The 23,574-nt window shown below is 38.1% G+C and overlaps 1 protein-coding gene across 12 annotated transcripts in view; it reads left to right on the top strand.

The window, feature by feature from the left end:
• The window catches only part of PPP1R12B (protein phosphatase 1 regulatory subunit 12B), a 143,602-nt gene that overhangs the window by 3,645 nt on the left and 116,383 nt on the right, over window positions 1-23,574 (top strand). For 8 of the 12 annotated variants that reach the window (XR_013545094.1, XR_012086234.2, XR_013545100.1 and 5 more), the window contains exon 2: window positions 15,560-15,690. The exons of 1 other annotated variant lie outside the window; for it this stretch is intronic. Coding sequence is in view for 4 of the 11 variants with exons in the window: in XM_020782573.3 (XP_020638232.3) it covers window positions 15,560-15,690 (131 nt within the window). In the remaining 7 variants the exon portion in view is untranslated. Of the gene's footprint in view, window positions 1-3,763; window positions 3,856-15,559; window positions 15,691-23,574 lie in introns of all 12 variants that reach the window. 3 more of the 12 variants (XR_013545095.1, XR_013545097.1, XR_013545096.1) reach the window with 2 other exon arrangements.

Here is a 23,574-nt window from a genome sequence, read left to right as displayed (position 1 = left end):
AATACTCTCACCGTCCCCAAAAGATCATGCTGATCTTCGTTCTCCTCATTCTGACTCTGATCATCTTGGCAACAAGATAAACACAAGGCCTTAATGCTACCAGTTCTGCTACTAGCATCTCTGTTAACTGGTTTGATACTTGGCAGGCTCACGCTACAGATTCCTTGGCACTGAAGCTGCATTTAGAGCTCACCATGTCCTCTTCTGTTTGACATTAATTTTGTGTCCCTATGTGTTCTTGTAGTTAGTTTATCTTTTGTTCTGTCTGTCTTTCTAGCTTCATTCTGTTTCACATGTGATTTGCTATGTACTGTGAAGTGTTTACATTATTCATTTTACTTGAAATTATATAGGAGTGAAATATCCCATCATTTGAATCAAGATACAGGTCTGGATCTAGACTTGCCCCTGTGTGAATGAAAAGGCTCCTTCCATTTGCAGAGGGAATGGGGATGAAGCAGAGGTTATCCAGTGGAGGAAAAATATGATGTCACAATTTTCTTTCATTCTCAGTGCCCTCTGTCGCTCCTAACATTGCCTTTCATTCACTGCCTTTGGGGCACACATAGTTGCAAGGGGAAGAAGTTCCCTTACAGTCATCATATTTATATCGCACTGAGTGGGGAGTGGACTTGTATCTTAACTTGAATTGTTTGTTAAGGCACTTAAAGCAGCACATTAGCATTGTAAATAGTATGCTAAATACTTTCAATATGTTATGTAAGTTGTAAGTTATCTTAAACTTACCATGTACAATGGTTTTTTTTTTTTTGCTATTTCAGTTGAAAGACTATGCTCTATTAATGAGAATGTTTTGCAGCGTAGTGGCAGTCTGAGCAATTCTGTTGTTTGATTTGAAATGGCCACTGAAGAAGAGCTAGATCAAAGCTTTAAGTGATCAGTGTTAGAGAAACATTTGGCATGCAGTTTGGTTTTTACAGCTTGTCATTGGAGCTGGGAGCATTTTCTTTCTTCCTCAGGTTGTGGCAGTTAAATATACAGTATATGATACCCTCGTGACATTAAAAAATAGAAATTCCACCTCTAAGTTTTTTGCCTGTAGGGATCATTTCAATATATACTTTTGTTCTAATATTTATTCATTTCTCGCTACCATTTATTAATTGTTTTTTTGTGTATAGATATGTAGTAAAATAGATAAAAGCATTATCCAAAAACAGATTGAACACAATCCTTTTATACAATTATACAAACAGCATAACTGTTGGAAGCAAATTGCCATAAGCTAAGGAATCTTAACAGACACTATCTGTTGAGTATTGAGTTCAGATAAGGCCTACAGAGGTTTCTTAATTTATGTCTACTAAAAGTTACACTGTTTGTAACTTATTTATTAGCAGTATTATTTATTTTATCTTTATCATCTTTATTCCATTTCTCCTCCGTTGCATTTATGTTATTTACAGTTGCCCTTCCTTTTTGAGGTATGTTAGGTGGAGAGCAGTTGGGCTCATGGTCACCTACTAAGATGTATATCAGGCTGGCTCTTGCATATATGTTTTGAAATACTTAAATGTCTGTTGACACAGGCTTTTTCTTTCTTTTTTAAAGTCTGTTATAGCTATTGTGTAGACAAGTGTGGCTACACATCACATTGTATCTGGTATTGCATAGTCATTCATGGGCTAGTGCGTTTAGGAAGACGTACAGTATATGTGCAAGTGGTGGAATTGTAAAAGGCATAATATGGAGCAGTAGTTAAAAATGTAAATACTGCTCATGGGAAAATATGAACTATGAAACAGAATGTACTTAGTACAGTCGTGCCCCGCTTTACGATTGCCCCGCATTACGATGAATCCGCTTCACGACAATGTTTTTGCGATCGCTTTTGTGATCACAAAACGATGATCTAAATAGGGTTTTTTCGCTTTGCGATGATCGGTTCCCTGCTTCGGGAACTGATTCTTCGCAAAACAATGTTTTTTTAACAGCTGATCGGCGGTTTCAAAATGGCCGCTGGGTAATTAAAATGGCTCCCCGCTGTGTTTAGGGACAGATTCCTCGCTATACAGGCACCAAAAATGGCTGCTGTATGGAGGATCTTCACTGGATGGTGAGTTTTTAGCCCATTGGAACGCATTGAACGGTTTTCAGTGCGTTTCAATGGGCTTTTTATTTTCACTTTACGACGTTTTCGCTTAACCGCGATTTTCCTGGAACAGATTATCGCTGTTAAGCGAGGCACCACTGTATTCTATATAGCTCACTGCCATGCAGTATTGAGATCAAGGATTGAAAGGTGTAAGAAACCAGAAAAAAGGATATGCTAGATTTATCTTTTTTCTGGGGAAGGGGTTGTGGTTATTGTTTTGCATGAAGTTATTTTATTACATGACATTTTGGGGTTTGCTTTAATTTCCAGATTAAGAACAACTGAACAATAGAGAAGTTTGAGAGATGATTGCTACTCTAAAACTAAGTAACTGCTTGACTTCCAACCATACTTCAGTGCTTTATTCTTACTTTTCAAAATTTAAATTCTTTGAATCTTGCTTTATTTCCCCCCTTTTAGATTGAATTCTGTGAGAACCTTTGCCTTTATATCAACCAGAATACACTAGGATTGTAATTGTAGATTGCTTACTCAGCTCTTACTATACTTATTTACTTCATTTTTTTTAAAAAAAACATTTGCTTCACAGCAAATATGCATAGGAACAGCCTACAAGAGCTCTGAATTACTCTACGTCTGGTGAAAGTCTCAGATTTTGTAGTTTTGGCAGAAGCTGTTGGGGAGATAAAAATTTATTTCTCAATATGAGTTCTTTGTATATCAGAGCTGAATATGTACATTTGCTTCTTTATGCCATCATCATTCTTTATCATTTTCGCCCTTGATTGCAAAATTCTCAGATGTAACCTCTCAGAGGTTAGGAAATCTGAAATACAGAAGGGTATACTTTTTTATGCATTGTTGTGTTCAGGGTCTCCTCTGACCAGGTAAAACAATATCTTAATGATGCTGTTCTTAAATTAGCCTTTGCAGACTTTATTCCATTTTTTATAAATAAAACATAAATGATCACAGCTAGTTTGACATGATTAACTTTGCTTGCTTTGGTAATGAGTTTGCATCTTGTGTTGCTTGTGCAAGTGTGTAGACAGGAGCTGTCTTCCCATTTTGGAATGCAGAGAAAGGGAAGGGGCACGTTTTCATCAGTACTCATGCCCAAAGTGAGGCTTAAGTGATGGCGCTGCTGCTGACCAGTATCAAAATTTTAAAATACAGTTATTTTTAAAAAGTAGTAGTTCCTTGATTGCTTTAATAGCAGTTATTTACTGTTTAGGCAACTGCTACCAGAAAAGATGAAGAACTTTGGATATATCTGCCAATGAAAGTTAATACCCTTCCACGCACAGTATTTTAAAGGACTCCGATCCATACAAAATCATTTTAGAAGGAATTGAATGAAGCCTATTGACATTTGAAAGAAAATATTGTGCAGGATGCTGTTGCTATTCTCAGTGATAAAATATGTCGTGCTATACATAATGTTTCCCACTTGTGAAGGAACTAAATTTCAGTACCTGCAAGGAAGCCCTCGCTCAGGAAGATTATTTTGTAGTACTATGGTACTGTGGGTTTTTTTTGTAGTACTGTAGTAAAGGGACCATAATGACCCATTTATGGTTACTTTCTACCTTTTGCTTTTATAGCATTCATAATCAGAATTTGTGAAATCTTTGAATAAAGAAACAGCACTTGCTCTTAACCTTCTGTACATTACTCTGCTTTCAGGCACAGACTAAACTTGACTCTTGAATACCCTGAACTGCTGAATTGATCTGACACAACAACTGCTCACAATCCAGTTCCGGAACATATGAAAAGCAAGTTTCTATTTATAATGTGCTCATTTTGGCCTTTCTAGCCCCTCCTGTTGTTTCTTAACGGTGCCTCTGAAATTTGATTTGCTCTCAAAGATTGTATAAATGACTTACAAAGTACAGTGGTATCTCATTTTATGAGCGCCTCGGTTAATGTAATTTTCAGTTTATGAATGAAAATCCGTTGTAAACAATGCCTCAGTTTATGAATTTTTCTTCACAATACAAAGCAAATTTCCCCAGTTTGCCATGTTTTAAAAGTTGATGTGTGATGCTTTAAAAGTTGAAGTTGGATGTTTGAAATGTTATTGCTTGATTAATTATGTCCCTGTACAGTATTTATGCCTTTAAAGTGTACTTTATAAAGTGTTTTGAACATATAAAAGACTTTTAAAAAAAGTTTTTTCTGATCTCCAAAACAAATTAATTGGTTTTCAGTGCGTTCCTATGGGAAACCGCGTTTCGGTTTACAAATTTTTCACAATACGAAATGTCCCAGAGAATGCATTAAATTCATAAACCAAGGTACCACTGTAATTTAAAAGTCACCCTCCTTTGTTCCTAACAGTTATGGCTGTTTTACTATGTCAGGTAAGAATAAGAGTTCTTGTTATATGTTGTCCCAAGAGAAAACATTTAGCCACTCCTAACATTTGTGTCTTTGTGAGACATGACTGTAGGCAAGTATTTGCTTCATGCTTTTTGTTAGGTATGTAGTAAGTTCTGGTTGTTACCAGTTTAATGTTATATGGAGGAAGGATGTCATAGCCAACTGCTATTTCTGACCACCAGTGATCTCTTCCCTGTGCTTCCAGAGCATGTGCGGAAACAATAGGAACAGTCTATCAAATAGCATTTGGCTTTGAATGATATCTAATGGCATTCATGTTCTCTTATAAATTTCCCTAACAGTGAGCATATTTCGTGAGGTATTTTGTCCATCTCCCTAATTCCTTTTTTTAACTATAACTAAGCCTAAGAGTGTGTAACTAAAATAATAATTTTCTCCTTTTATGAGTACAGTACATACCCACACACATAATGTTCACATGTACAGTACAGGAAGAACAATGGTTGTATGCTATTGGGAAGGTACATTAATGTCAGGAAGAACTGTCAATCAGTGGAACATCAAATGTGTATTCTCTGTTGATCTTTAAGTAAATCAAGTCCAAATAATTAAAATAAAAATGGAGAGGGGATAAGAGCCTTGTAGAAAAGAGAAAGAAGGAGAGTAGGGAAGGCTGGAAGAATCTGGGCCATTCTCAGAGTTGGCTGTCTCAAAATCCTGCACAGAATGAACACAAGTTCTAACTGTAGGTTGCTTTTATCAAGTTGCTTAACTACCAGAAGATGTTTCCCTCAATCAAATCATTTTAATGCATGTTAGTTTGTTGTCCTGTAATGGAAGTTTTTCAGGCATGGAATTTTCTATAGCAAGGAATCTTGCTTGGCTAATTCCAGATGTACTCTGTATGGGTTAATAAGGACTCGTGTAACTGGAGGTCTCATGCTGCTCAGCGTAGCCTCGTTAAGTTAGGGATCAGCAAGTACAAAGTGCGGATTTCTCATCTCATCCTCTGTTTAGTTGATTCTGTGGACAAGATAGAGATATGAATTCAGGGTGGTTGAATACATTCCTAAAAATACAATGAGGGTGAGCTCCTTGATAACATTTGCCTCCACATCTTTGCCTTCTCTCTTGGTCTCACTCTTAATTTTTGGGGTAGTGTATGAGGTGTCTGTCTTAAAATTTATAAAATAGCCAGCACAATGCTGGGGCCAAACTTATATAACAAAAATTTAAATTTAAATTGTTTTAAACATTTTTCAAAGTTCAGCACAAAGAGCTTTTCTCCATGTGCTTTGAATGTGCAAGGGGACTTAAAAGTGGGTGGAGTAGCTTTATCTTTCACACCTGGAAGAAAATAAATTACTCACTTCAGTTTTCTGCAGTGCCATGGATGCTAGAAACTGAAGTTTAAATTTTTGTGTGAAAAAATTTCCGTTTCTAAAAGCATAAATGTTTAATTTAATAAAATTCGTTAGTTACAGTGAGTTGATGACAAAACCATAGGTGAACTTTGAAAGGCAGCTATTTATACCTAAAGTTATCTTGGATGCCTCCAGTATTTCTGCAAAGTATACTTTTTACCATGGAGGGATGCTTAAAAGATTGGTAAAACATGGATATTATTCTCCATTGTGTAGAGTCAACAAAAATGTGAAAGCCTGAAGTGGGAATGGGGTTTTAGGTCCCTCCAGTTTTTTCACCTTGCAGCCTGCGATATTAAAATTGGGAATATGAAACAGAGGAAATGAAAAACATAAAATAGATCACCATGGAATATTATCTTTTAAAAGATTTATTCAGTGGGAGGATCTAAAAATATAACATAAAAGCAAGACCTGGAGCCACTGATGAAATGCAAAATGAGAGAGAATTGTTTTTAAAAGTGTGTTGAATAGAAAAATTACGAATTTGGAAGGTGAAAGTGAAAAGCACAAAGCAAAAGAAACTCATTAAATGTTTTCTTTCTGGTAAATAGAATACTCCTTGTCCTTTTAAAACAATGCTGTCGGAGCCAATTCATGTTGTTGGTAATCTTTATGATACAAAATATAAAATTAGTAATGTAACTTACAACAGTATTTCTGTTGTGTTTTACTGGATAATAAAACAGGCAACATAATTAGGACTGTCTCTGTTGGCAAAGTACTTTCAATTGTTGCAGAATGCAGAGTCTGGTATGACAGTATTTATTTATTTATTTATTTAGTAGTGTAGTTTGAGATGGCAGCAAGGCCATAATATAACTTCTGCCTCATAATCTTTTTTCTGTTGTTTGCAGAGAAAAAGGGATTTTTTTTAAAAAGGGGGGGAGTCAGAAGGAATAAGTTCACATGAGGTAGCCAAAGCTTGCTTTTCATATAAACTAAATGTTGTTACGATCCTAGACTTCAAAGCAAAGGTTCATTTTAAGAAGTTATGACAACTTGCAGACAATGATTCTGATTAGATAGATAGATACATGTGGTTTGTTGTAGTATGTAAAATATAAATACTGTTGGCATAACTATGCCTGCAAAATGCTGATGACATTCAGGGTATGGAAGCCATGGGACCTGTGGGGTGGTAGCAGTAATTTTTTAATTATGGAAAATCAGTGCATCCGAGATGACATTACTGGCAGTAGTGATTTTGGTAATTGGTGACTTCCTCCTTCTATCCTATGACTCTCATGGTTTCCACATGATGAAAGGGATTACATGGAAGCTGAGGGACAGAAGTAGGAAGTTTTTGATTTCTGAAAATCACCCCCTACTGATGATATCAACAGTATTCTGCAACATAGTTGTGTCAACAGGACTGCAGCTGTCATCTGTTGGTCTGGAGCAGAACATATATCTAATATAGTGAATTTTGTATAGCTGCTATTGTACTTGGAGGCCAGTCATGCCTTTATTTACTCAGAAGCAAGTCATAGTGACTTTTAGAGCTTGTTCTGTGAAAAGTGTCAATGTAAGGGTAGCTTTACTAGATCTGATGTTGATATTTATTTATTTATTTATTTATTTATTTATTTATTTATTTATTTATTTATTTATTTATTTATTTATTTATTTATTTATTTATTATTTCCTGCACCATCTGGCAATCAGGCCACTAACAGGCAGCTAACAAGAAAATAAACAGCACAGTATCAAGTCATGATTTAAAATAATAATAATAATACATACATTCAAACAAATATAATAACCAGCAAGATAAACTAAAACAGATGGCAGTGAAGGTGGTAAAAGGATGGTAAAAGGGAGGCCGAGACCTCAGTAACCTAATGATCAGGGAATGCCTGGTGGTAGACCCAAGTCTTCAATGCTTGTTTGAACTCATCCAGTGAGGGTGCCAGGCGGATCTCAATAAGCAGGTTGTTCCACAGGCTGGGGGAGGGGCGACCTCTGAGAAAGCCCATTTTCTTTTGTTCTTTCTCTCCAGGTCTCTTTCGGGGTCAGGGCCCTCATCCGCCCTGCCTGTGAAGAATGGGTATTACAGACAGATCTGTCTGGGAGCAGGCGTTCTGATAGATACTGAGGTCCTAAACTGTTTAGGGCTTTGAATGTTTATCATGATATACTATGAGTACCTTGAAAAGTACTGTTGAGTTCTTTGTACCATTTCTAAGCCTAAACAACGAAAAATTTATTTTGTTTACCGCAATGTTAAAGGCTTTTACTTTTGACTTTTATTTTATTTTTGGCCTATTTAAGAATAATTAAAAAATTCTTAGATATCTTTGTGTTCAGCAGCTTTATGCAGCATGTTTAAAATCAAGTGCAGTTTAAATAAAACTAAGACATTTATAGTGTTAATGGTTATAAAGTGGTGCCTCAACTTACGAACGTCCTGACATATGACCATTTTGAGTTACAACCAGCTCCGGCCGCAAAATTTTGCTTCGACTTAAGGCCAGAACTTCCAATTTCGAACACAAAAAGGCAGGGGAAAAAGGCAGGAAATTCAAATTGCTAACTGTTGGTGGTGAAGAAGCTGCTTCTTTGTAGCTCTTTTGCCCCAGCAGTTAGAGTGAGTGCGATTGGAGGAGACTTCGGACTGCCTGGTCAGGTAAGGTGCTGCTTTCTGCTTTTTTTTTAAAAAAAGCAGGTGTTTTTTAGAGCATGGTTTTGGGCTGGGGTAGTTATGTTTCTGTGTTGTGATGGGTCTTGGTTTGTTTGTTTTTTCGTCCCCCCCCCCCCATTTCTGATGGGTCTTGGGGGTTTGGTTGCTTTTTGGAATTCCCCCCATTTCCGATGGGTCTTGAGGGGTTTGGTTGCTTTCCCCCCCATTTCCGATGGGTCTTGCATGCTTCCTTGCTTTTTGCTTTGTTTTCTTTGCATTTCCGATGTGCTCCGTTTGCTTTTTGCTTTGTTTTCTTTGCATTTCCGATGTGCTCCGTTTGCTTTTTCGTTTGTTTTCTTTGCGTTTCTGATGTGCGCTGTTTGCTTTCTTTGCATTTCTGATTTGCTCTGTTTGCTTTTTCCTTTGCTTTCTTTCCATTTCCGATGGGTCTCCACGCTTGATTACTTTTCTCCCCCCCCCTTCGGCCAGAAGGGATTAATTGTGTTTCCAATGGGTCTTGCAGTGATTTTTTTGTTTGTTTGTTATTTTTTTCGGAATGGATTAATTGCATTTCAGTGCACTTCAATGGGAAGTGGTGCTTCGACTTACGACCATTTTGAGTTATGACTGGAGTTCTGGAACCAATTAAGTTTGTAAGTCAAGGCACCACTGTAAAGTTATAATTTTAAAATAGTTTGTCAAAATCACACATTTTTGTGCTGTTTTATATAATGACCAAAATCCTGTAGCAGGTTACACCTGTGGGAAGGTGAAGATGTTTACTTGTGAGTCAAACAAGTCATGGGAAAGAAGGAAGAATTTTTTAATTACTGAAAATCTCCCCTTGCTGGTGATCTCATCATCTTTCTTCTGCAAGTCAGCCATACTGAATGGAGTTATAGTTCATCACAGAACTCAGACTAGCATTTTGTCAGATGAACTAAATCTATGCTGGTCCTTAGTATTTTCCAAACATTTAATATGTTTGTTTAGGAAAGAACAAACAAGTGTTTGCAAGCACAAAGCTTAAATTTCTGTAAATGTATACATACAGCTACAATAATTGTTACTGCCCACATTGAACGGATATGTACTACTAGGGGATTAGTAGCGGTGGCTCATTCTGGTCATGACTGGGAGGACAAGGTAGTCATTGGAACCAAAGTCAAAGTCTATACTGTACAGTAGTAGTAGATGAAACTAAGAAATTCTAGTTTTGTTCTTTTCCTCTCACTTTGCAGTGACACTGCAGTACTTTTTGATATGTGATGTTTTTCATCTGGCTAGCCTTTTAAATATTGCAGAATTTAGGTTCGTACTGTTGAGTGATTCATTCATTCTGTTTGATCTATTAGTAGAACTGCATTCACTAAATGAACTATTTCTAAAGCCAAGACTGTGATTTGGTTTTGTAATTAACTTGTTTTCTTCAGATGTTCCCTTTTTTGCTCCTTGTTTTTGCTGTCTTTATACAGAGGTGTTTTGGATTCAGAATAGAAGCAAATAAGAGTCAAGCTGAGGACTGGCAGGACTTCTCTGAGATGATATAACTCATGAGAATGTGTCATATTCCCCATTACAAAAGGAGAATTGAATTTCCATCAGGTCTAGCCAGTATAGCCACAGCAGAAAGATAGTGAGAATTTTGGTGCAGTAGCATCTAGAGCAGTGGTCTCTAACCTTGGGCCTCCAGATGTTCTTGGACCACAACTCCCAGATGCCTTCACCAGCACCTCTGCTGTCCAGGATTTCTGGGAGCTGAAGTCCAAGAACATCTGGAGGCCCAAGGTTGGGGACCACTGATCTAAAGGACCACAGGTGCCACACCCTGTCATACAGTCTGTATGACATATACAGTAACTTGGTCAGCCTGGTCTCAGGCCTTTGTCTACATATATATGCAAATTTATGCCAGAACAAATATATAGAAAAAATATGAAACACTAATATTTTTTCTTTGAAGTGGTGATTAATGAGGAATGATGGAAGACCATGCACAGATTGAGTTATGAATTGTGCTAGACCAGACTGGCAAAATTAGCTCATGAACAAGGATTACATTAAAAAAACACATTTTCTTGTATCACCAGAGTGTACAGAAAGAAACAGCTTGTTACTATGCCTACTCACCAAACACTAGACTATTCTCATATCATTCCTAGTAACAGTGATAGAGCAAGAGAAACTGAGATAAAGGAGGGAGGCATGATTTGCCAAATAAGATTTTTCAAGTACTGTACACTGGGGAAAAGGGAGAATGGTTGTTTGGAGGCTTGGGTATGTCAGAGACTGGATGGATCCGATTTAAATCAAGTTGAAAAAAATTTAAATTTAAAAAATATATTAAAATGGATTCAAATTTTTAAAATCTAATTTAAATTAAAATGTGATTTGGCTTGATTTTTTACAAATAAAATGTTTACTGACTAGTGATTTAAATCAACTTGATATAAAGCAAACCCACCTTGCAGGAAAATTTGTATAAATGTCTCAGGGTTTGACACATAAGATTGCAAACAAGTTGTTGGGAACTGGCACATCCAATAAAAACCAAAAGATACAAAGAGAAACAGTCTCAGGATGTCTGGAATAGGTAACGATATGTGGTATCTGTATTGCATGGTGAAAAGCTTAACGCGATTTGGCAGGGCCTTCATCAGAAGCTTGAGTTGAAATTAAATGATATATATCTCAACTAAAGAAGCAGAATCATCTATCAAATGTGGACCCAACCCATCAGATTTTTTTTAATAAGCAGTCTTTAACTGTATGCATTTGTTATGAGAGAGTTTATGATTCTTTCAAAAGGGATGAACCCAGCAATGCTACTCCACACTTTTGTGAATTTTTCCAAATAATGACATGATCTCTGTAATAAGTACATTGCTGTCATACTGAAGAAGGATTTTTAAAAAGCTGTGTAAAGAGTTTCATATCCATCGTATGCATCTTCAGCCTTTTCAGACATTTGTTGCTGTTGCTTGCCCTTTGGTTTTTTTTTTTCCAAATTAGCTTTTTTTTAAAAAAGCTCCAAGTTCTGGTTGCAGATTTGATAAATATTGGATAGATATTGTGTGAGCAAGAAACAATAGTATGTTCTGTCCATTAAAAGATTAGCCTTCTGTGATGTGCCTTGAATGGAAGATAATTCCATAAAGATGGCCCTGATCTTTTGAAATAAACCTTTGTTGATCTGACAGGATAAAGATGATTTTTGATCTCTTAAAGTGGGCAAAATCCTATTGACATAACATTGCATAGGTGTAACCTGGATCAGACATTGGAAACTTTTAATTTATACAAATTAAAGCTTCTTATCACTTCATTTTAAGTTTTGAGGCTCTCTGCATTTGGAAGCCTCAGGGTGGAGAGACCTTTAATAGTACTGTACAAAAATTGCCACTGGCAATTTTTCTGAATCTTGGTGGTGGCAATTTTGTTACTTTCAAAGTCCTGTCCCACATCCTGAGCCTTCCAAAGGCTTACGCAGAGCAAAAGGGAACCTAGTTAGCTGCGTCAGAACCTGAAACAGGGGTGGAAGTAGGAAGTATTTAAGTTGTTTAAGTGTTTCTGGTGCCTGGTCAGGTTTATGCGATAGCAATTATGCAACAGGATCTTGCCCACTGAATCAATTCAGACGCCATATACCCAGTCTTCGGAAACCTGATATGAAAAGATTAAGAAACATCCTGTGGGCTCACATTTTTCTTCACTGTACTTTGCTATGACATCTGAAATGAGCTATCTACATATAGCTAACACTAAGCAAGAATGTGCAGATATGGTTAACTGCTCATGGAAGTCACAAAAAGGAAAGTATATGAGAGGAACATAAGAAGAAGTACATGGTAAGAATCTTCTGCCATTTTTGACATACTACGAGCGGGTGCTTATAAGTATTGAGCCTTTCCCGGAAAAAAATTGAGCTAGGAAGCTGTAACTGCTACACTATTCTACACATTCCCCCAGGAAGTCAATGCACTTGCAACATCTGTCCTGCAGCTTCTTAGGTCCCTGCAAATAAAATTTTTCCGGCTGCTGGTGTAACCACTCATTTGCAGCATTAGTTGTCTCTAGAACACTCCCAAATTGTTGTTCCTTTAGGTGTTTTTTGAGTTTGGGGAACAGATAATAGTGAGAAGGAGCCAGGTCGGGAGAATAGGGTGGATGGGGCATCACTTGATAGCCTAAGGACATTAGTTTTGCCATTGTTTTATCTGCAGTGTGTGATGAGGCATTGTCATGCAACAGGATGACACATTTGGAGAGCTTTCCTCGACGTTTTTCCTTGATGTTTTGCCTCAACTTCATCAATAAAGCACAGTAATATTTTGCATTGATGGTTGAACCCTGTTGGAGGTAGTCCACCAGCAGAACTCCCTTCTTATCCCAGAAAACTGTTGCCATTTGCTTCTGCACCGACTCTTGCACTCGGAACTTCTTTGGTCTGGGGGAACCACTGTGCCTCCATTCCTTAGATTGTTCCTTTGTCTCAGGATCATAACAGTAGATCCATGTCTCATCACCAGTTGCCAGTTTGCCCAGGAAATCTGACTCATTTCTTGCAAAATGTGCCAAAACAGCCACTGATGACTCCACACGTTTCCTCTTTTGATCCTCAAAAGTTTGGAGATCCACTTTGCTTCCAGCTTTCTCATTTCCAAGTCGTTGTGGATAATGACACCCACTGTCTCACATGATATTCTCAGATATATAGCAATACTTTTGGCTGATATTCGGCGGTCCTCCATGATCATGTCATGGATGCTTTCACATTTGCAGGCACAGAGAGAAACAGGCCTTCCACTGGGTTTCTCACTTTCAGCACTGAAATGGTCAGTTTAAAAATTGACAACCCAACATTTAACTGTTGCATATGAAGGGCCACTGTTACCCATAGTTTGTGACGTTTCATCATGGATCTGCTTTGCACCTTTCTCTTGGAGAAACAGGAACTTGATTATGGTCCTATGCTCTTCCACATTGAACATTTCTGGAGGTGCCGCCATGTTCACTTTGGACCGGAAAATGAAAGTTAAGTTAAAATCATAGGTAGTTGATTTTTGCACTGTTGAATATAGACACATTTGCCAATACACCCTGCAATTTATAGCTTCCTAGCTCAATTTCTTCTGTGTAAGGCTCGATACTTATCAGTACCCACTCGTACATGATTCACTTCTGACATCATCTTCTGGATCCTCCTTCAGATATATCTGGAACTGCCTAGAGAGACATGCTCAATCACCTTGCCAATAAAGGTTATGTTCGTGATCAATGGAAAGTGATTAAGACTGTTGCCAACTGTGGATACTTAATAATCAGATCAGATGGCCTCAATTTTAGATTTTAAAAATCACCCGGAAATGAACTTTGAAACATGAGGTATTTGAGTTCTTTAGAACTCTTTATCAGGCTGGATTTTACAGACCACGTGGAAACGAAGCAGATTGATCGTGACCAGAATTTCTAACTTTGAGAGATGTAGATGTGTACAATCCATTTATTCAGTTTTCTTGAAGAACTACAAAATGGAAAATAGATTTATGATCACATAAGGAAATCTGTGTAAAATGGAAAATTTCAGTTCCTTCATTGTTTTAACTGTAGTCCCTATATTACTAATACAGAATGAAGAAACTAGCTAAAAATAAATATTGTGCCTATATTGATCTGGAGATATTAAGCTAATCAACAGTTCAAATTTGTAGAATAACTTCTCTTTTAAAATTGATTCACTATATTTTCTGCTGACCTTTTCCAGTGCTGTTTTTAGCCTCCGGACAATCTGAGAAAGGGATAAAGAAAGGAATAGACCCACAAGCTCTGATTCACTTATTTTCCACCAGATGTCTGTAGGCAGTTCTGAAGATTTTGGAGGCTGAATTTACTGAGGGAACCAAATAAAGAAGGCTGATAAAAAAGTTGTCCCACTTTGTTTGGAGTCAATTTTTGATGAATTTTTGCTTTAATAAAACAAAATGAACAGACTCAAATTCAAAATAGTTTTGATGTCTCCAATAGAATTCTCTTTGTTTACTTCATTTAACGTGTTCCATTGATTGTTACTGAGTGTCTCAGCATGACTGTGATAAGAACTCTCAGTGCTTTATTTTCCATTTTATAAGTCAGATTTTTAGAAAATCATAAATGTATATGGTAAGTTGTATTCGCGAAGGCTTTCACGGCCGGGATCTAATGGTTGTTGTGGGTTTTTCGGGCTCTTTGGCAATGTTCTGAAGGTTGTTCTTCCTAATGTTTCACCAGTCTCTGTGGCCGGCATCTTCAGAGGACAGCACTCTGTGCTCTGGGTGCTGTCCTCTGAAGATGCTGGCCACAGAGACTGGCGAAACGTTAGGAAGAACAACCTTCAGAACACGGCCGAAGAGCCCAAAAAACCCACAACAACCATTATATGGTAAGTTCTCAGTTCAAAATCCAGCTTCTTCTGTGACTTCATATGTAAGGGTAAATCTGCAGTGTTTAATTGTTCTAATTGTGTTGGATTCAAAATTTTCCTTAGTTTCATGCTTGGGATTCACTGCTTTCATTCTTACCATATGTCATTCTACTCAGTGACCTGACACTATGTCATTTATTGAAGCTTTCCTGGAACAGCTTGTTCCAAACTTTGTCCTGTGCTGTGGAATTGATACCATTCCTAAATTGAATACCGAAAAGATCATTTTACGGTTCCATCAAACTACAGTTCATGGAGAATGGGGAAGGGAAAGTAAAATCTTATGAAGACGTCAAAGGGAGTTGAAGTCCTGGATAGCTCAGTGGCTTAGGTCCCCAGCTGCAGAGCCAGAGGTAGGGAGCTCAATTCCCCACTGTTCCTCCTTAAGAGGGCCTGGACTTGATCCATAGAGTTCCTTCCAGCTCTGCAATTCAAGGTTGTTGTTGTTGTATTTGATTATTATAAGATTCAGTATGGGAGTGAAGTCCCCTGGTATCATGTAAAGGTGTTAAAAGTGAAAATGATGGTAGTTTACTAGTTACTAAGTTTACTAATTTTAACATCCTTTTCTCTTTCTCTGTCTCTCTTCCCTCCCCTCTTCCTTCCCCACTTCCCTTCTTTCCTCTAAGGCCTGTATAGATGAGAATCTGGACATGGTAAAGTTTCTGGTAGAATATGGAGCCAATGTAAATCAGCAAGATAACGAGGGCTGGACCCCACTTCATGCGGTGGCATCTTGTGGCTATCTGAACATAGCAGAGTGAGTGAGTTTCTGTGTGACCTGAATATTGGAAATAACACATCTATTTATTTTTGTTTCTTAGACCTATATCCCCGTCTTTCCCCAAAATAGGATTCAAGACAGCTTATATGATTTACCTCCATTTGAAAGTATTATTTAGTAATTACTAATTTGAAATAATTTATCACATTATGTGCCCAATAAACTGTAGCCACAGCAAGTGGAAAAAACATGTGTTTCCCTTTCTTTGGGTTAACCTTATGAATTACCAAATGTAGACAAGCAAACTGAGTAGGGTACATCTCAGTCAGCCTTCCTTTTCTGAAAAAGGGGAAAGGACTTCAGTATTTCATCCAAGCCTGTAGAAGCCTGAACGTGGTGCCATAGCAGTCCAAATGGCAGTGCCCGGTGTATGTGTGTGTTTGTGCATGTGCGTGTTGTACTTCCATCTATTTTGTCCAGAACCCCTTTTCATTCTGGAATAGGCTTTGATAGCAAGATAAACGTTCTGTTACTGTGCTGCTCTTCCTGCTGCTCAACAGTTTCCCTAGCAGAAGTGGTTGAAGTGGGCCTTGGGTGTTGTTAATTAACACAAAGACAAATATTCAACCAAAGGCAGGGTTTAGTGGGTTGGATTAGGATTTCATGACCTCTGTGATCAAGATGATTAAACTTGCTAAAGCAAACAGTTATGCCTGTTAGGTGATAATGAGGTCAGTGAAGTAAGTTTATTTTGCTGCTTCTATCATATCCTCAAATAGACTTCTGTCAGACCTTTTTCATATAGCTTATAACTAGGAGGAGGATTTCATTGACATGTCATGTTTTCTTCTGCAACTTATGAGTGGCTTTGAACATGTTTATGAGCAATCTGGTGAGAAAGGTCAGATTACTCATAGACATGTTTGAACTTGTTTCTGGGTTCAAATGCAAGTTGCAGAGAAATTGTGACATGTGATAGAAATCTTCCCCCAACTTCATAAATAGTTATTAGGGTCCCTCAAATCCCTCCTTGATAAGGTAACAAGCATTTGGAGGATAAAGTCACTTACCTTCATGATGAACTGAATGATGTTGTTGCAGTATATAAAACATCTGATACATTTTCTGCTCTGTTTTGCCAGATCAGGTAAAGCTGCTTGGCCAGTAGTAGACAACAGGCTGCTTCTAGCTGTGTCACTTACTGTGTGAATGCTTGATCCTTATCTATCATGGCTTATTCAAAGCTAGTTAGCAGATTGGGTGGGCTGCATGCTTCTAAGGAATGATAACAATGTCATTGCATGAGGGAGTAATTTCTGCTGTCTTGAAGGAAGCAATGGTACATTTACTTCTAAAAAATACCACTTTGGACTTGGACATTTTAGATGATTTCTAACCAGTTTTGAACCCCATTGTTCGAAGGCAAGTTGCTCAAGAGGGTGGTCATGTTTCAGTTGCATATTCTGCTGTGAAAATGAACAATCAACATTTATATCATTCTGGGTTAAAATCTTTAAAGGTTGTATCGGCTTTGGTTACCTTGATAAATTAACTTGATACAGACAAAAATCGTAGTTGTGTGACCCTGTTAATCTTAATCTCTGGACAATCTTGTATTATTGACCATTATAGCCTTGTGAAACACTTCTGTGTGGGTTAAAGGCCATGTTTTGATTGTTCTGTTCCAATTTAGGGGTTCAGCTTCAGAGAATAGCAATCGATGATTATGATGTGACCCTGGACTCTCATGCTTTGGGGCCAAAATGATTATTTTTCCCAGTCTTATTTAATATCTGTATAAACAGATAGGAGTAATTATTAAAAATTTGGAATTACAAAGTATCACCAGTATGCTGATGATGCCCAGGTCTCTTTTTCTGTTAAATTTGAATTAGATATGGTCAGATACATTCCAAATTAGTGTCTAGACACAGTGGTGAGGTGGATAAAGCCATTAAGTAGAAGATGGACGTTCTCTGTGCAGATAGTTCTCAGGTCCAGGAACTGGTAAGTTGCGTGTTCCTGATGAGATTGTATTCTCCTTGAAGAAGCAGGTTTTTTGCTTGAAAGTGTTTTTCATCCTTTGTGTGTGTGTGTGTGTGTGTTAGTGTTACTAGAGACACAGTGGCTAAGAGCAGCTTTTAAACTGCACTAGCCAGTTTGTCAGTTATTGTTCCTTGATGGAGGGAGTATGGCCACAGCAACTCAGCACAAGTAACTCTAGTGTTGATTGTTGCAATGTGAGGCTGCTACTAGGGTCAGTTTCCAATCAACTGCCAGTGCAGCTGATTGGCTGCTTAATAAAGTATTGTGTTCTGACATAGTTACACCAATGCTGGAAGAATTGAATTAGTGGCATATTTGCTACAAAGCCAGGTTTAAGGTTCTGTGTTTCACGTATAAGGCCCTGAACAAACTAAGTGGACTAAGAGAGTGGAATAAGAGAGTGCATCCTTCTGGATAGATCAGCCCCTTCACTGAGGGCATTGGAGGATGTTTAGCAAATATCTCTTAGGACAATTTAAAGGAGGACTTTCTCCATAATGTCCGTCAGAAGGAGCAAAAAGGGACATCGGAAAAGACTTCAAAAGCACTGAAGCCGGCTTCAGTGCTTTTGAAGCTCTTCCGTTTTCGCTCATTTTTAAGGGTCTTACAATGTTTGGAACAGGTTTTAAATGCTTGCAATCGTTAGCCCACCTCCTGAACCCTATGCAAACTTAATTTGGTGTTGTTCTGAGTCGTCCTTAATTTTTGGTGATTTTTTGAATTTTCTCTCAATGGAATGCATTGGACGGAAAGTTCAATACATTCCAATGAGAGAAAATTCAAAAAATCACTAAAAATTAAGGACGACTCTGAACAACATCAAATTAAGTTTGCATAGGTTTCAGGAGGTGGACTAAACATTGCAATCATTTAAAACAGTGTCCAAACATTGTAAGACACTTATACAGGAGCGAAAAAGGACTTTGCAAAGGCATTGAAATGTATTGAGTCGGCTTCAATACATTCCAATATAGGAAACATTGTTTCACTCAACGATGTTTCCTATGGGGATTTTCACTGAACGATGGCAATCTGTTCCAATTGGAACGGATTAACCAGTTTTCAATTCATTCCTATGGGAAATGGTGTTTCACAGAACGATGTTTCACACAACGTTGATTTTTTTGGAACCAATTAACATCGTTGTGTGAGGCACCAGTGTACTTCATTTTTGTGTTGAGCATGCCTTGTTATCATTTATGATAAAATGGAGTCTATAAATACTTCTGATAATGAATAAATATGAAAAGAAATATTAGCAACTATAGAACAATAACTGAGGCTTTCTGTTGTAAAATACAAGATGTATGAACTTGCTATAATGTTTATAAAGTAAAGAAACATTTTAACATTGTAATCAGTGTATCTTGGAGTTTGACATATAACATTATAGACATGAAATTTTGACTCCAGGGTGATAGAATGAACTTCACATGGTTTACATGATTCAACTTCGCTTTGACATTTGGCACTGCTATGGCACTTAATAATTCAGAGGCAAGTCCTTACTGCCACCCTATCAAAACTAAATGTTATCTTTTGGTGTAATTAGATCATAAGTTGTCATAGTGACCTGAGAATTGTTTTAAGACTGGGTAATGTCAGTGGGGAGGCTTCCTGATGCAAGACTGTTTTCATAAACCCTTAAAATTTAATATATTAGTAACCGTCACATTGCTGTTGCAATATCTGTTTTTGGAGCATATTCATAGAGATGAATGGCATGGAACATGGAGCAATAATTTTCCTAACTGAAGCTGTGGAAATTTTTCATTCGTCATTGGGAATTATATCTAATTATTTGGCAGTGTGGCAGTGCAGTGATATGAAAACTGTACTTCTAAGAATATGATTAGATATCTGACACACACACACACACACACACACACACACACACACACACACAAAACAGTGAAATACATTAAGCCAAGGTGTGAGCATTGTGGTATTCTGGTTGAGCTATGTATCTGGAGATAGGGCTGATTAGAACTTCATAAAAACTTGTTTGCAGTCAAACATTTCTGAAAGAACTCAAAGTTTTTGTGTGCTAGTTTGGTCCCTTTCCGTTATAATTTTCTTTCCTATTGCTTTGTGTTTGCATTTTTTTGCATTTTTCTTTCCTATTCATAGCTGCATCTGAGTGTAACATGCTTTCCCCTATTAGATCATTTAAGTCTGGCTATTTCTCATACATTTGCAACATCACAGGTAGCAAATGTATGAGAGTTAGATCAACTTAAAGGAAATTCAGCCGCTGAAAAATCTACTTTATGAATGTGTCTCCACAATTCCAAACATCTTCTGTCTCCACAAGTCAAAACACCGGAAAAAAGGTCTAATCATTGCATTGCAGTATTGTGCCCATGTTGCCAGCAGGAAGAAGGATGCCAAACTTTACATGGCAAAGTTCAGCCAGACTGTTGGTGACACCAATATTAGCAATCAAAACGGTCTACAGAATTTTCTCTTGTGCTCATTACCATTCATAAACAGGCACAAGTCAAACATGACTCTTTTTTAAAGCTTTCTTGCCCAAACACAAAACAATTACCCTGATTCCCTGAAAATAAGCCCTACCCAAAATATAAGACCCAGTGAAGTGAAACCCCACCCTTCACCATTCTGCAGCAACCAGAAGAAGATGACATAACTGTATTTGAATGAATGTAGATTGTTATACATGAAGAAAATAAAACATCCCCCCAAAATAAGCCCTAATGCATTTTTGAGCAAAAATTAATATAAGAAACTGTCTTATTTTTGGGGAAACACGGTATCATGGCTGTTCCAACAAGTTCTTTAGGTGTTTATTGCTTGGAATAAAAACAAAACAAAAACAAACAAATTAAACACCAAAAAAGAGTTGGATTGATATCCCCTTATGCAGGGGTCCCCAACCCCTGGTCCGCGGCCCAGTGCTGGTCTGTGGGCTTTGCAGGACAGGGCCATGGAGACAGATCTCCCGCCCACCCGCATGGTGGGCGTGGGGTGCTTGTGCGCATCTGCGGGTGAGCGGCACATTCGTGGATATGTGTGGTGCATTCATGAGTGGGCCTGGTGCGCATGCATGTGTGCGCACCCCACTCACCCGCGAATGTGCCAAGACCATCTGAATGTCAGGTATTTTCACTTCATGTAACACCGTGCAAGGCACTCCTAGGCATCAGTATTTGGAATAAAATTATGGTCAGGTTCTTTGTTATGGTTGTACTGTTATTATGTGACATCAGTTGTTTATATACATGATGATCCTAATTGGATAGATTTTCATTTTTGTGTTATGTTCAAGGACTACCCTCTTTCCCCTAAAATAAGACCTAACCCGAAAATAAGCCCTAGTATGATTTTTCAGGATGCTCGTAATATAAGTCCTACTCAAAAAATAAGCCCTAGTTAAGTGAAACCCCACCCTCCACCATTGTGCAGCAACCAGAAGAAGATGACATGACTGCATTTGAATAAACATAGATGATTGTACATGACAAAAATAAAACATCCCCTGAAAATAAGCCCTACTGCATTTTTGGAGCAATAATTAATATAAGATCCTGTCTTATTTTCGGGGAAACTGGTAGTTTACCATTGTCATCCCGCAGTGATTTCCATACTGAAGTGGGGATTTGCAACCGGATCACCTGAGTTTCACACTGGCTCTCTTTTATGTGATATTCAGATCAAATGTTGTTTTAGATATGTCAGGTGGACCACAATTTATCTAGATTTAAGGAGCCTCATGGCGCAATGGTTAAACTACTGTACTGCAGTCAAAACTATGCTCACGACCTGTGGTTCAATCCCAAGTAGCCAGCTGAAGGTTAACTCAGCCTTCTATCCTTTTAAGTTGGCAAAATGGGTACCCAGCTTGCAATGTGTAGCCTTCATAATTGTAAACCGCCCAAATAGTGCTTTAGACACTATTGGGCGGTATATAAGCAGCACACACACACACACAAAAAGATTTACAGGGATGTTGAAAAGAAAAATATGGATACTTGTTGCATTGCCTTATGGTTTTAAATTATTGTCAGGTATGTACAGTATAGGTCTTTCTTTGCTAATGGATGCCTACTGCTGCTTTATTTGAACCTGTAGAGGAAAGTCATATCACCTAAATCAGTGGTCCCCAATCTTTTCCCAGCCATGGATTGGTTGGGGGGGATGTGGCACGCTGGCCCAGAGGGGTGGCACACTTGCGTGTGCCTGCAGGGGGGTGGAGCACACTCTCACACATGTGTGCGGCTGCTCACGCACATGCGGATGTCATGCTTAAGGGGGGGTGGAGCATGCTCACGCACATGTGCGCGTTGGCACTCGGGGGGCACATATGCATGTTCGCTCATGGGGGGGTGCTCGCCGGAAGGCAGGAGATCTGGGTCGGTCCTGCCTAGGCTGCGGACTGCTGCTTGGTCGCAGACTGGGGGTTGGGGACCCCTGACCTAAATTACAGTATCTGACTGTCTCAGATTTTTACATTGCAGAATCTATGTCTGTTTTAATGTTTATGTTGCATCCCCTAGCTTCCTGAATTACCATTTGCTGTTTCATGGCTGTTGCTGAATTGCCATTTGCTGTTTCATGGAGCAACAAATGATGTTAAATTACCCTCTTCTCCCCAATACAGAAATCTATACATCGTCACCTTGTGTTTGCATTTTGCAAACAGATTTAAAAAAGAGAGCAGGAGCAGTAGGTTCTCAGTAGCAACTAGCAAAGTCAAGTTTTGTAGCTACCAGTGGTCAGCTGAGAAAAGAAGGGTTCTTTATGCAGATGGAGAGGAGGGAGTAAGATTGTTCTCTTCTCTGAAATCTGTAGTCAGAGTGATTTCACCCCATGCACATCTGCAATCAGATCAAGGGTCAGTTTACACATACGTATGGATGATCAGCTGGATGAAGCAGCTATTGTGATTTAGTGACTATGATCAGATGTTTGATCAGAGCACTTGAAGATAGGTCAGACATCTATATTTGAACTGGGGATTTCTTCTAGGCAGCCAGTAACTATATAAATACAGTATTGTTGAAGAACAGTCGTGTAATGGCTTGTGTTTACATGAGATGTGGTTAACTGATGAAGAAAGGAGTCAGGTTCTGGGATTTTCTTTTACTTGGTATCTGTGAATGGCAGTGAGCACAAGAATTGATTCTGTAGATCATCTTGATTGCTGGTATTGATGTTGTCAACATGCAGGCTGGCCTTTGCTATATAAAGCTTGGTGTTATTTTTCTTGCTAGCAGTGAGGGCACAATATTTCCCGGCATTTTGAACTGTGGAGACAAAAGCAATAGCCCACATTTATAAATTGGAGTTGTGTTATTTTTAATTAATTTTTTTAGATATTTAAAGCAGATGTTTAATACAGTGAAATTTACAATGGAAGAAATCGGGAGGTCTAGGCTAAGGTATCGTATGTACCTGGGAATAAGTCCCACTGAATTCAATAGTTTTTTTTCTGCATAAGCTCACACAAGATTGCAGTGCATATGTTTCTGATATTTACGTTTTATTAACCAAAGAAGAGAATCCTTCTGGATATTTGACCACATGTGATCCCACCTGCCAGCATACTCAGAAGGCTGAGTTCAGTGACATTTTTCCTGTGGTAAGCTTGCAGTCCTAATATAACCTCTTGCCAGAAGTAAAGCCCATTTATTTCAAAGAGACCTGTTGATGAGTTCATAGGTATAGAACTGCAGGCTGAGTTATCTCTTGAGAAAAGGCTCTGTTAAATTGAATAGGGCTGACTTTAAAGTATGTACACTAACACAGGTTTGCTTTATCTCAATATCTGAGAAAGACATCTAAGCAGAGGAAAGAATTGTTTTGGATACCTGCAGTCACAAAATATTCTAGAGAAGCTTTCTCTTTCTGTTG

The sequence above is a fragment of the Pogona vitticeps genome, chromosome 4 (genome assembly GCF_051106095.1).
Source record: "Pogona vitticeps strain Pit_001003342236 chromosome 4, PviZW2.1, whole genome shotgun sequence".
NCBI lineage: Eukaryota > Metazoa > Chordata > Lepidosauria > Squamata > Agamidae > Pogona > Pogona vitticeps.
This window is presented reverse-complemented; position numbering and strand designations above follow the sequence as displayed.